This window comes from Sprattus sprattus, assembly GCF_963457725.1.
Source record: "Sprattus sprattus genome assembly, chromosome: 20".
NCBI lineage: Eukaryota > Metazoa > Chordata > Actinopteri > Clupeiformes > Clupeidae > Sprattus > Sprattus sprattus.
In genome coordinates this window covers 23,495,171-23,509,914 of record NC_137918.1, presented here as the reverse complement: position 1 = coordinate 23,509,914, position 14,744 = coordinate 23,495,171, and the positions used below count along the sequence as shown (strand labels likewise).

The 14,744-nt window shown below is 41.8% G+C and overlaps 1 protein-coding gene across 1 annotated transcript in view; it reads right to left on the bottom strand.

The window, feature by feature from the left end:
- Positions 1 to 11,598, bottom strand: part of LOC308381395 (atrial natriuretic peptide receptor 1) — a gene marked incomplete at its 3' end in the record, with an annotated part of 22,787 nt that extends 11,189 nt beyond the window's left edge. Inside the window, exons 1-13 of the mRNA XM_080858956.1 lie at positions 11,487 to 11,598; positions 10,910 to 11,031; positions 10,655 to 10,744; positions 9,701 to 9,846; positions 8,975 to 9,084; positions 8,528 to 8,674; positions 8,277 to 8,431; positions 8,027 to 8,162; positions 7,783 to 7,874; positions 7,263 to 7,401; positions 2,904 to 2,982; positions 2,191 to 2,290; positions 145 to 243 (exon numbers count right to left, since the gene is read on the bottom strand). Coding sequence (XP_080715082.1) covers positions 145 to 243; positions 2,191 to 2,290; positions 2,904 to 2,982; positions 7,263 to 7,401; positions 7,783 to 7,874; positions 8,027 to 8,162; positions 8,277 to 8,431; positions 8,528 to 8,674; positions 8,975 to 9,084; positions 9,701 to 9,846; positions 10,655 to 10,744; positions 10,910 to 11,031; positions 11,487 to 11,595 — 1,524 coding nt within the window. The 5' untranslated portion in view covers positions 11,596 to 11,598. The remainder of the gene's footprint in view (positions 1 to 144; positions 244 to 2,190; positions 2,291 to 2,903; positions 2,983 to 7,262; positions 7,402 to 7,782; positions 7,875 to 8,026; positions 8,163 to 8,276; positions 8,432 to 8,527; positions 8,675 to 8,974; positions 9,085 to 9,700; positions 9,847 to 10,654; positions 10,745 to 10,909; positions 11,032 to 11,486) is intronic.
- Positions 11,599 to 14,744: the final 3,146 nt, after the last annotated feature.

The following is a 14,744-nucleotide window of genomic DNA, read 5'->3' as shown; positions in this document are numbered from 1 at the left end:
AGCAGGCCTGTGAGAGGAGCACTGGTCCAATGAGGGACTCACTTTATAGACGGCAGGCCAATGAGAGGAGCACTGATCCAATGATGGACTCACTTTATAGACGGCAGGCCAATGAGAGGAGCACTGATCCAATGATGGACTCACTTTATACACGGCAGGCCTGTGAGAGGAGCACTGGTCCTGCACGCTGCTCATGATGGACTCCACAGAAGCCTGCATGGCTCTGGACCTCAGGTATGGAACCTTACGAAAGAAAAGGATGACCATAAAGACAAAAAAAATACCATTCCTTTCGTCTAATCTGAGCTCTGGCTGGGGTGACTAATACTCAGCAATACAAGATATAACAAACTATATTTGTACTGGGACTGGCAACCTATAAAAGGGGAAGTATTATAAACTCAAAGAAAAAACTATGTGCAATTACATTGATTAGTGTTAACATAATACATTTGTGTTCTACAGTAGTTTATGAACGGATATGTTGAGGTCGTTTCTTGATTTTCTCTCTTGTGTTTGCCAAAGAATTCCCAAATCTTAAGACTAATGACTCGTTAAAAAAAAGAGTAACTTCAGTAAAAGCAGGAACACAGATCTAAGTTCCAGCAACCATAGACATGACCATTTTTGGTTAAAAAAATCAGGGTCTTATCATACTAACTATTGCAGCTAAGGTGAAATATATGTTTAAATATACATACTTCTTCCACTGGCATATAAGACACTCCTTTTCACATCTTTCAAACGATATCTTGTTAAATGTTAAGTCAAAAGTTTCTTCAGTTTTACGATTGGCTGATTAGCATATTGAGCAGGCTCGTATTCAATTATTATGCTTTTATTACTTCACTAAGGTATCCTTGTGCATCCCTTTACCTTTCAAGGTTATGATTAGAATTCACTACACTGCATTTTCCATTACAATTACCACTTCAAAACTCTTCATCTCTGGTCTCCAGACTAGAAAATTGATGTCAGTCACACTGGACATGAATGCTTATTTAAAAGTTATTTGACGCCAAATCTTAATGAATATAGGTGGGAGTAGAGTTTGGAATTTTTTTTTTTTTTTTTTACAATTATATAGTTTGCATTATTATTCTTATTATTGTATTATTGTTCTTAAAAAGTGTTGGAAAGTGCTGTTTCAAAAAACCAGAGGCCCTTGAACCAGGGTCTATATAATGAATGTAGTCCCTATTTGAAAGGTTTCTAATCCTGGCTCTCAGGCCATGGATGACACAACATACCAAGTAATGTATAACCGAACACTGATACTCTGCACTCACACCATTAGTGTATTATGTATGTATACAGCATCAGGTTGCTTCTACCAGCCATTCAATAAACATGTTACACGCTAATGAATAGATGTATAGTGTACTTGCACTGTTACAATGGCACAGAGTGTGTGAAGGACCTAAAGATAAGAATGAGTGTGTGAAGGAACTAAAGATAATGAAGAGTGTGTGAAGGAACTAAACATGATGAAGAGTGTGTGAAGGAACTAAAGATGATACAGAGTGTGTGAAGGAACTAAAGATGATACAGAGTGTGTGAAGGAACTAAAGATGATACAGAGTGTGTGAAGGATCTAAAGAGTGTGTGAGGGAACTAAAGATGATAAAGAGTGTGTGAAGGATCTAAAGAGTGTGTGAAGGAACTAAAAATGATAAAGAGTGTGTGAAGGAACTAAAGATAAGAAAGAGTGTGTGAAGGAACTAAAGATAATGAAGAGTGTGTGAAGGAACTAAAGATGATACAGAGTGTGTGTAGGAACTAAAGATGATACAGAGTGTGTGAAGGAACTAAAGATGATACAGAGTGTGTGAAGGACCTAAAGATAATAAAGAGTGTGTGAAGGAACTGAAATAATAAAGAGTGTTTTAAGAACCTAAAGATGATAAAGAGTGTGTGAAGGATCTAAAGAGTGTGTGAGGGAACTAAAGATGATAAAGAGTGTGTGAAGGATCTAAAGAGTGTGTGAAGGAACTAAAGATAATAAAGAGTGTGTGAAGACACTAAAGATGATATAGAGTGTGTGAAGGAACTAAAGAGTGTGTGAGGGAACTAAAGATGATAAAGAGTGTGTGAAGGATCTAAACATGATGAAGAGTGTGTGAAGGAACTAAAGATGATAAAGAGTGTGTGAAGGAAGAGTGTGTGAAGGGTGTCTGTGGGGAGCCACACCATAGCTGCTGCAGTAGGGGAATTCAGCTCCTTTAGGCTCACTTCACCTGGGCTGATCCTCCACAGCATCATGGACACCTCCTCCTGCAGACGATACTTCCTGCAACAGAGCAGGTTCAAGGGCAGGTCTGTTTTGTTTTGTTATGGTTTGTTTATTTATTGTTCTTCTGTATTCTGTAGCCTCAGTCAGGGCATTGCTGAAAAAGAGTCCTGTGCTCAGTCATTTCTCCCTGAATAAACAATGATAATGATAGAGGACCTTATTTGGAGTGCTTAATGTACGAATGATGATGTCAATGGTATATTTAACACAAATGTATTTAATAGGAATGTGTCACAAATAAGTCAGTCATGTGCATTAGTCAGTTTCTAATATGCTTTGGATGAATACAAATTAAACGACAAAGAAAAGTTCATGAACTTTTTGAAAATCCCCCAAAAATAAGACTTTTTGAAATAGCTGGCTAAACTGAACTGAGAATAAATTGGATTACTTTGAAATTAATTTGGGTAATTCTCAAATTAATTTGAGAACAGTCATCTCTAGAGACACTTAATCCCATTCAGATGGCTTTATAATTAAAATGTCAAATTGCCAATTGTTGTTGTTGCCTTATTTTTTTAATATCAAGGGATGAGTCAAGACCAACAGAGAGTTAGAGCAAATAATGTGCTAATGAAATATTCATATTAATATATAAATATCACCTCACCTGTAAAGGACACAGACAGCAAGAGTCCCTGCCGCCATTAGGCCAGAAATGAGCCCCACAGCAATGATAAACTTCCTGTCTGTGAATAGAGCGATGAAGCTCAGTCATAACTCAGTCATTTAGCTATGTAAGCACTCATCCAAGGATGCAGGTCTGAACGTGGAGAGAAGGCAAATGTTTTTAGTTAAGAATCTATGTGAAGAAGAAATTAAATATTAGCCAGACAAAAGCCGGTTGAAATTCAGTCAGCACAGAGAACACCCTGAATGAAAATGACAATCCCAGCCAAGTGAGTAAAAAAAAAATTGAGTTTCGTAATCTCCTAAAGGATATTATTGGGTGCTTATATCACCAGCAAGGACTGTAATAAAGCATTGCCCTTAAAAAACACATATCAGCACAAAGAGAGATTGTGCCTTTGGTCTGGGAGGCACCAGTGAATAATGTATAGAGGCTTCTGTCCATCTGGGCTGCTCCTTCTAATGAGTTCAGTGGCCAGCACTGATCCCTACACACAGGTGTTGGGTGCGTGAGAGAGAGGGCATGCATCACAGTGGTCACACACACGCACAACACGGACCTCATGGAACAACAGCTCCCCCTACTGTCTCCCTTTTGCCACTGAAAAGGGGCAAAAAAAATGAAACCTCAAGAAACATTAGCATCTTCTTACTGTTCCCATTATACATTATTATTACATATACACTATATGGATAGAAGTATTTGGCCCCACCTGTGGAAGGAGGGAGGGATAATGGTATCAGGCTGTTTTTTAGGGTTTTGCCTAGGCCCCTTATCTCCGGGAAAGGGCAGTCTTAATGCTTTAGCATACCAAGACATTTTGGACAATGCTATGCTTCCAGCTTTGTGGCAACAGTTTGGGGAAGGCCCTTCTCTATTCCAACATGACTGTGCCCCAGTGCACAAGGCAAGGACTATTAAGACATGGTTTGATGAGTTTGGTGTGGAAGGAACTTGACTGGCCTGCACAGAGCCCTGACTTTAACCCCATCGAGCACATTTAGGATGAACTGGAACGAGCCATGCCGTCTCATCCAACATCGGTGCCTAACCTCACAAATGCTGTACAGGATGAATGGGCACCAATTCCCACAGAAACACTCCAAAATCTTGTGGAAAGCCTTATAGCTTGTTATAGGGGGGACAAGCTCCATACTAAAGTTTATGTATTTATAAATTTGGAAAATCAAGTTCTTTGAGAAGTTCCTTGTTATCACAGATCTGGGTTAAGGTCCGTCTGACAGCAAGAAGTAAGAAAGAAATTATAGCTTTTGAGGAATACAGACTAAGTAGGTTTTACTGAAGTGTTTACATAATGCATGAATGTTAAAGTCATTTTTAAATTTTGAATAATATTGGAAAGTTCTTGGGTAATGTTAATATAATGGGAGTGATACTGAGCAGTGGTGAGTGGAAAACTAAAATGACTCCAAGGGCAATTATGACTTGGCAGGTTATGGCAGCCTAAATTGTCCGATCTTAGATATTGTGCCAAGGTATAGCCTGGAGATCATCTGTGAAGTATCACTCGAGTTTAAAATTTGTCTGTGCTGTTTCCCATCAAGATTAGTCTGATGTAAACGAGTGTTCTGCTTGTGTTTCTTATGAATTTGACAAAACCTTGCTTAGTTAGTGGTCACTTTAGCTGTAGTTTGGGGATATGTCCATATATTCTGACTCAGACATCTATCTCATTTATCTCATGTACACAAGAACATTTCACATGATAACATACTCTTTTCTAGAAACAAATGTGTTTCACTTATCTCAAAAAGAAACTATTATTGTTCATGGTCGCATGTGACAGCATTATGTGTGAACCAGATGCTATTGTGTACACACATAAAAGCCTTCCTCAAGTAGCCTTTTTTGTTTATGACACTTCATGTGTGTAGTGTAGTGCCATTTAAAAAAAGATGTTACCATGTGGAGTGACTAAGCTGATGACAGAAATGAAACTGTCGTAACCAACCAGCTCACAACAACTCTAGTTCTGCCTCTAGTCTACCAGTTCTGCCTCCAGTTCTGCCTCTAGTCTACCAGTTCATCCTCTAGTCTACTAGTTCTGCCTCTTGTTCAGCCTCTAGTCTACCAGTTCTGCCTCTAGTCTACCAGTTCATCCTCTAGTCTACTAGTTCTGCCTCTTGTTCAGCCTCTAGTCTACCAGTTCTGCCTCTAGTTCAGCCTCTAGTCTACCAGTTCTGCCTCTAGTTCAGCCTCTAGTCTACCAGTTCAGCCTCTAGTCTACCAGTTCTGCCTCTAGTTCTGCCTCTAGTCTACTAGTTCAGCCTCTAGTCTACCAGTTCTGCCTCTAGTCTACTAGTTCAGCCTCTAGTCTACCAGTTCTGCCTCTAGTTCTGCCTCTAGTCTACTAGTTCAGCCTCTAGTTCAGCCTCTAGTCTACCAGTTCTGCCTCTAGTCTACCAGTTCAGCCTCTAGTCTACCAGTTCAGCCTCTAGTCTACCAGTTCAGCCTCTAGTCTACCAGTCCTGCCCCTGAACAGGTTAGTGTAAATCTGTGGACACCAGCAGGATGTAACACTGGATCTTTTTGCAGGTAAAATAATGTTGCTGGTCTCCACCCTGCTGAGTCTGTGGGAGTCTGATTAATCATCCTCAGCTTCAGCTTCTATAGCGCTTTTCTAGTACTCAAAGACGCTTTACATAAGGCAAGCAAACAAGGCAAGCAAACAAGGCAAGCAAACAAGGTAAGCAAACAAGGACAGTGACCTCTCAGGACTGTTTATATGTATATAATGTGATGGTCATGGCAATGCTGGAGTCGGAGACTTGAACTGTCCTGGGCTGTTATCAATTCAACACAACAATATATTTCATCATTTCACAGTGACAATAAAACTGTATTTTCATAATATGTACTGATGTGTTGGACTTGAATCAAAGAAGAATCACAGCAGAATTCAATGACACACCCAGAAACTAACATGTCTTTTAAGCTGCTTGACTGTATGCTAGCTTTCCCATGTTTGCATACATGCAAAAAGAAATTCTGCTCGGCCATTCCCTTAGATGTTGCTCAGTTTGAACAATTTTGTGACGACCCAGGGCTAACGCAGAGCTTACAGCCTTTCAAATTAGGGCCCCTGTGTTTTGAGAAGATAGATCTACCGTAATCTTCATGAGCTAACATAAATCACTCAAGAGCAGATGAACGTTAGAGCGCACAGCGCAAACAACGACTGGGCCCATCTGCAGAGAGCTCATGATGTGCCATTTCATTTGAAGTTTAATAAAATAAACCTGCCGCTGACTGTGGGATTAACCAGGGTCGCGGCCCTGTGATTTGCCGTGCCCGCAATTTAAGGGAATCTTTCAAACACAGGAGCCAAAGAATTGAATCATGGAACTGCCATTCAAAATACTCTCACTACTTGTGCAGCTATAACAAACAAATTCCATAGTGCAGCAGGTATCTACAAGAGGCAAACAAGAGTAAAGGTTTCTTTTAACATGGTACAACTGAGCGGTCTGCTTCCATTGCCTCTGGAAGTTTCCCCCATTCATGCATCTAATGCCAGATCAGCTTTTGAAACGAGGAAGATGTTCCATATGTAAAACAGAATATGTTATCAGTCACTCATTGCGCTTTCCCTCCCCTCATTTAGCCCCGAATTCCCACCTTCCCCGTGACCCTTCCACAAATGCAAATACAGAAAAGCGCAAGTCTTTCTGCGGCCCTGCTGCAGGCAGAATGCGCTCTAAGCCATGTGTCTGTTGAAACAAACCATGCCACGTTGCAACGAAATTATGCTTTAAAAGAGCGCTAACGTGTAAGTACATCTGCCCTGCCTCAGGCTAGGCTGTGATGTGTGTGTAGTGCATATTTAACCATTACTGGAACATGCAAAGGAGTTACAACCTCTGAAACAAAAGAAGTAATATTTAGTGGCTTAATGCATCCAAGCAGCAGATTGTGCACACACTTTGGATCTTTTATGGCAAATACAGCTGTCATAACAACAACCCCATAGCCTGATCAGAAAGAAAAAGACTTTTTCCTAAAACTAGAAAGGAAACAACCTAGCATAGTTAAATTTATTTAAACAGCACCCAATAAGACTTCACAAACACTGCTGAAAGTGGCGATAACCTGATCAAAACACAATTTCCTAGGATAGACAGGCTCCTATGATACACAGGCTCCTATGATACACAGGCTCCTATGATACACAGGCTCCAATGATACACAGGCTACTATGATACACAGGCTCCTATGATACACAGGCTCCAATGATACACAGGCTCCTATGATACACAGGCTCCTATGATACACAGGCTACTAGATCCCTCCCAGTGGAGGCACTGAAGGTGGCCCTACCGGTGTTGATGCAGAGCTCCCCCTTGAACCCACACTGAGGGGTGTCCTTCGGGGGGTGGGTCTGGTCCCCCGGCCACAGAATGTGGACCCCTCTCACAGATTCATACACCTTCTTTGTCCCAGAGTAGTTAGCGATCACCTGCAGAGGGGGAGAGTCCGAACCAAACAGGGCCACAACAAACATGAGATTCATTACTTAGTGATGTTTTTCCCCAGTGAAGTTTAGATTAAAGCCAGTCTCATATGGTGTGCCAAGTCAAAACACTTATTTTTTTAGACAGAAAAGCTTCTGTACTACGGAATGCATAAATTCATTACAAAGCTATGTAACACTGTTCTGCGTTTTGTCCATGAATAACACAAGTGCGTTAGAATTGTGTCAATAAAATATTGAAGGGAGCTCATACTTTTGTGCACAGAAAACAAAATGGATGATTCATGTTATATAGCAAAACAGTAACCCTACCCTAATTGGCCATCACAAGGAAATGTGAAAATGAATTTTATGGAGAAAACTCACTTTAAAAGCTCCACTGCTGACTTCTATATGCTTCATCATGTATGCAGATTCACGGTCACCATTTGAATCCATGGTCACATCTCCTTGGACACCTGAGTTCAAAGCAGTTGAACATTCAACATGAATGAATTCGCTTTGAGCTCAGAATATCACAACATATTTAGCTTTGAGCTCAGAATATCACAACATATTTAAGAGCAACATTCCTCTTCTCCCCTGAATAGAAAGAACCCATTTTCCTGACCGGTAATGGTCCTGTTCCACATTTTGCGGGTAATACGGAAGCCATCATAAGGGTCTCCATTTTCTGCCAAGCTTTCGTTCAGTGCCTGGGCATACAGCCACACCGCATCATGTGCTATTGCAGCCAAAACAGACACCTGTTGTAAATCAGGAAAAAAAAGAAAAGAATGGTGTACGAATCAAATACCCATCAATCTATTGAACGGTAGCATTCCCTATGAAGCATCTATCATGTCTTGATGATTCCCAACCTCTTCTTCATCAGAGTAGACGTAACCAAAGTCCTCTTTGGCCCTTTGTTTGACCTTTTGGTTAAACGTCCTATATTTGTCATCGCTGGGCTTGTACAGTGAGAGGACAAACAGGGCCTGGTAGGCCAGCTTTGCCACAGAATCGTACGTATCCCCTGAAACCGAAAGTTCAGAAAGATGTTCATCTGTTTGTGTGTGTGTTCGCTGCTCGAGTGCATGAATGTGTATGATACATTTTTTTTAACAAAAACCTTGCTCCCAGTCAAAGTTGCCAAACATGTCTTCATGTCTGTATGGTTCAAAGCAGAAGAAGACGTAATCTCCATTGGTGAGGCCTTTTCTATGGGCCTCTATGAGAAACCTCCGCACAACATCTCCTCGAGCTGAAATCACAATGACTGCAGACAAGGAAAGGAGATAGCATAAGGACCTATTATGTTAATGTTATATATGTTATATGTTATATATTATATTGTTATAGTGTTATAGAGTTATATGTTTTTTTTGGTGAATGTTACTTGTTATCTGCATGACGTCTACTGCATAGATGATGTTGCTGGCCAAGTCTTAACATTTTTGCTGTACTGAAGTACTACACTTTGACTTTGACCTTGGACGCCATACAACAACCCCATGCAGAGCCAAACCAGCCTGGGTCAGATTGTGTGCTTATGGTGTGGATGAGAGAGAATACAAACTCCTTGCAACTGCAGCCATCTCTGCCAGAGCCTGAGCTTGTGTGAGGGAGGAATCCCCTCTCAGCTCCAGGTATTTGGCGATAGTGATGTTACTGATTTCTGCCTGGTACCTTTGGCAAACACACAACAACAATTCCAAAAATCTTTGTATGAGTACAAGCTTACTTATTTATCTATCTGTGTCTCTTTACAAGTATTTGTAACCCCCCCCCCCCACCCCTTTTTCTTTCTTTCCTACTGTGAGGCGCATTGTGTTACCTTTGGGTATGAAATGCGCCATACAAATAAAGTATAATTTGATTTGATTTGATTGAAGCTGCCTGTGAAAATGATTGTAAACCTAGAAGTCTTTACCCGCCCACACACACACACACACACACACACACACACACACACACACACACACACCAATACCAATACACACACACACACACACACACACACACACACCAATACACACACACACACACACACACACACCAATACCAATACACACACACACACACACACACACACACACACACAAACACACCAATACACACACACACACACACACACCAATACACACACACACACACACACACACACACCAATACCAATACACACACACACACACACACACACACACACACACAAACACACCAATACACACACACACACACACACACACACACACACACACACACACACCAGAACGTTAGTCATGTTATGGCTCATTCTCTCTACCTGATCCCCTCAGCAGGGATGGTCCACGCAGTGTTAATATCAACGATGATCCCGATCCGCCGCCAGCCAAATTCCTTACAGATCTCGACAAAGAAGGAGCCCATCTTTGTGAAGGGGCCAAACACCCTGGTGAGAGTGGGGTAGGCCTGGAGCTCACAGAAACAAGTACAGGAGTGAGGGAGGGGCCGAACACCCTGGTGAGAGTGGGGTAGGCCTGGAGCTCACAGAAACAAGTACAAGAGTGAGTGAGGGAGGGGCCGAACACCCTGGTGAGAGTGGGGTAGGCCTGGAGCTCACAGAAACAAGTACAGGAGTGAGTGAGGGAGGGGCCGAACACCCTGGTGAGAGTGGGGTAGGCCTGGAGCTCACAGAAACAAGTAAAGGAGCCAGTGAGGGATTGCCAGGGGCGCAGATAGCACTGGGGACGGGGGGGGGGGGGGGGACATGTCCCCCCCAGATTTATAGTGACCCCAAACCGTCCCCACTATTCTCCCTACGTAAGGCGACTAGCATCAGTTGATAACTCTGCACAGCTGATTAGGCGATGTTAGCGATGTTACCCCCCCAGTTTAAAAATCCCATCTGCGCCGCTGGGGATTGCTGTGCAAAAGAGACAAAGCTTAACATTGTACATGTCAGCTGATGCATAGAGAGTGCCTGGATTGATTTACGACACAATTTAAAAGGTCAACATGTCTTGCATTCGGCTCATAATGAAATTACTCTGGCCATTGAAGTAGTAGCTTGTGGATCAAATTTGCCATCCTGTATTTCACAATCATATTGATCTCTCAGTACATAGTGCACTCAGAGTGCCTCGTTAGGGATAAATGGCGAAGCCTTTCAGTAACCTTCCACCTTGTGTGACACATGTAGTAAAATGAACCACATTTCTTCATTTTAACTTTTTTTTCATCATGTAATGGTTGTCAGTGGAGTGTTTTTATACCCCACCTCTTTGTCCAGAAACTGCTGGTCCGCACACACAGGGCTGACCACAGGAATGTTCCAGAACGCAGCCAGTTTGGAGGTCACTCCACACACCTAGGAAAGGACAGTCATCAGCTCGAGGATGGTTATGACGTGTTCATCAATCCTTCACAGTCCACGCCACAAAAGACACACTAAGGCGCTGTGCATTGACCTGCATATAACAATGTGTGGACCCTGCCATGTGAAGCAAGGGGTGGAAAGGACAGGGAACTGCACCTGTGAGCAGGCAGGGCCAATCAGGGCACTGTAATTGTTTCTGTACCGAAGCTCCACTATTTTCCCAGGGCCTTTCAAATCATTACATTCATCATCCACATACTGGTAGTCTAGCTGATGACCTGGAGCAAGGAAAGGACACACTCGTGGAATGGAAAACATGAAATTGTATTGCAAGTCCTAGATTACCAGGTCCCAATAAGTATACCAACAAAATTAAATTGATCTGTAGCACACTTTGTTTATGAACCTTCAGGTTAAATAAAATAATTTGATAGAAGCTAAGGAAATATATGACCATCTTTAGGAAAACTGTTGTGCAGTTAACCAATGCAAAGAAACTTGGTGGTAACTGGAGAGCAAAACCAAAGTGACGTAAATCATAAACGTCCAAATATAGTTTTGGCATTACAACTGGTGGCAGTTCTGTTCTTTATAATTGTTTACTCGTTGAAAGCCAAGAGAAGTGCTAAGTCAGTATCATATCTAATATTGACTGACAATGACTATCCTGTCCATCACTACGGACAAATGTCGGTTCTCAGTCGTCCAATCAGACGAATCACTGCTGTCTGACCTGGCAGCAGGTCTGGCCTGCTGTTGACGGTTTCCATGGCGATGAGTGCTCCCGCCCCGATGCGACCCACACTGAAGACTGTGGAGGTGTTGGGCATGGACAGCAGCATGGTGAACTTTGAGCTGGAGCTCAGTAACACGTACAGCAGCAGCAGGAGAGATGTCTTCAAGCAAGATCCCACCAGTGCTGTAAGACAAGCAGAGGAACCAGGAATATGACTGTGTCCCCATAGACATAGCAGAGGAACCAGGGATACGACTGTATCCCCATTCACAAAGCAGAGCAACCAGGAATATGACTGTGTCACCATACACAAAGCAAAGTCATGGAATATACAGTATGTGGGGCGGTGAGACCGAGGAAAGCCTCAGGGAGGCGTGTTGATAGCAGGCAAACTAGTTTAGGGGGGACAACAACCTCAAGACCATGGGTTTAATACCCTGGATGCATACATGCAGATAGAGATGTATACTGTGCATCTGCTAATAATATCATTATGCACAATATAACTTCTTACACCGTTCCACAAGTAATGACTTCCCACAGACATCTTCAGGCTATTACATGTATAATATGTTCAGTATAGCTCATGTAGGTATGTGTATCTGTTTAGTATGTGTATTTATGTTCAGTATCTATATTGTATATTTATTGTTTATCTAGTATGTCTACTATTTTGTCTTTCATATGTATATCTTATGTTAAGTACTTATTGTTAAGTTATGTTATGTTATGTTATATCATGTGGAGTACTTATATTTTATGTTAGGTCCTGTTATGTTATGGTAGTGTGGTACGGTGGCCTGTCCTAAGAATTTCAGTGCCCAGTCCGACTCTGTTGTTCTGTGCATCTGACAATAAAAGACTTGACTTGACATCTTTATGACCCATAAGATAATCACACAGTAAAGCCTGACATTCCAAACGGCTCACTTGACATTGAGTTCCTTGTTGGTTCAATTCCAAAATATTCCCACCGGATATGTTACATTTCCCCACTATGCAACTGTGTTTTACAGTCATTCCCATGGCATGAAAGCTGCACCTCAGGCCGCTTGGTCTGCGTGCGTTACTGGGCTTCTGTGGCAAGGGAAGTTGAAAGGGGCTTGTTGTGCGGTCTCGCAGGATTAGAACCCAAATGTAGTTGACAGCCACAGTTACGGCAGGCATTGAATTGATGCTGATATAATAGCTTAAAAACCAAACTTTTCAATTAGAAACCTGCATGAGCAGGGTGGGTAGTTAGGTACCCTGTCTGCTGGGGTCTGTCTGTGCAGGAGAGGGGTAGGTAGTTGGGTACCGTGTCTGTTGGGGGCTATTTGTTATCTGTTGTCTGTTTACTTGTTTGAAATAGAGTGGTGATGGTGTTGTTTGCTGTGGAATTGGCCACTGCTATTTTGTCCTGTCAGTGCAATTATGGCCAGTTGCCTCCAATTAGTTTTCTTCCATGAAACCTAAGAAAATGTGTGTTCCCTAAGGCCCTGTCTGAATGTCCTGGTGTATTCACTTTAATGCCATTGTCAAATAAAATAAATATTTGTGTTGTTACGTCACATAGATTCTTTCTGATAGGAAGAGCATGGACTGGGGTGAGGGTAGTTCACGGGGTCTCTCTCCCAAGTGGCGTAGACTCTTACTATAGATGGATAGGCCACACATATATGCCATGCTTTCTAGAATTTAATGTAGAAAACCATAAAACCGGTATCTGGTGTGTGTTGTCATTGAAAATCTGCACTCTTCCAAGAGCATGTCACCCAACACATAGCAAGCCAAAAAAGTATGTGGCGTTGTAATAGGAATTACAACAAATCATTTTGACAATTTAGCGAGAGATTGATAAAAAAAAAAGAATCACAAAACAGTATAAGAAAAACACTTTCTCAGAATAAAAGCTTTCAACTGTCAAGGCAGGGTTAAATGTAAGTTATTTGGCAGATTCCCATGTTTGCCATACTAAAAGTATAAAGTAATAAATGCTTTATGCTTACCAGTCATGATGTGAAAAGACATGTGAAGATTTCCTCCATCAGGAGATTTCCTCATAAAAGAACTTCAGAACTTCAAACAGGAACAGACACAAACACCACAGTATAGTGTCCAGTACCAATGGGTATATACAGAGCACTGCCCTCTGCATCTGTTATAACTTGTCAGTAGCCTGCTCCGCTGACCCGCACTATAACCCCGGCCCCTCTGGAGAGCGATCTACGACTGGCTGTTTATCAAATGACGGGGTAAACAGCGATAGCAAAGACTCTGGGAACACAGGGTCGTAGCAAAGCTTCAAAAAATGAACTGCATGTCGAGATGTTTAGATGTTTACTTCCTGTTTTTATTCATCACATGGAAACTCACAACTGTAGGTTCACTGTGTCATAGGCTGCCTACACATGTCTGGAGCCACGGACATTGTGAGTGTATAGACACAGCATACTGAAATATCATTCTCTAGAACCTTTACTTTTTACACAAGCAGGCATGTTTCCAGTGCATATATTGGTCAACTGTCTACTATTGCTATGAATTCATATGCGTGAAAATACATAGTGTACATGGAAAAAATATGTATATAAATATATGAAATCAATATTATTAAAACAGTATTCAGTTGAAGAAATGGACCGTGGGAAATGTTTCTGTCCAGGCCTTCAGGCCAAAGAAAGCCATGGGTTTTTATGGATTAAATAAAGCAACACTTGACTCCATGACAGAGGAGACTAATGATGCCTGGACAGTGTGGAGAACCAAGATCACTTCTCTCTGAATCCCACTATCTTGTTTATGTTGAAGCTCAGCATTTAGTGAGTAGCTTAATGATTCCTCCATCTGCATCTGCACTTCTTGCACGTATGCAGAGCTCCAATGAGCCCTATGTGTTCTGAACATTTCTCTGACAGCGCATTCGGGCGTCAATACATAAAGAACACAGGAATGTATACCCAAAGAGTTTTGTATAATTTGTAGATAACACCAGTTCCAGTGGCAGGTCTCAATGACACCTGATGAAATGAGCTTTGCTCTGGTTTTATGGTGTAGGTGTAGTATTTGGTTGCTTTTGCTACATGTCTGGCTCCAGTTTAATAAGAATGTGACAGAGCGCATTGCGTCTGGCACGTAAAGCGGCGGTTCCCTGCCAGATCATGATCATCGACTAAAAGATATGTTCTTACGAGCACAAATATGGAACGATTGATGATGTGATTATGTTGTTCATTAGTGCTTAGAGGTTATATTATGTGTGATTAACACTGGATG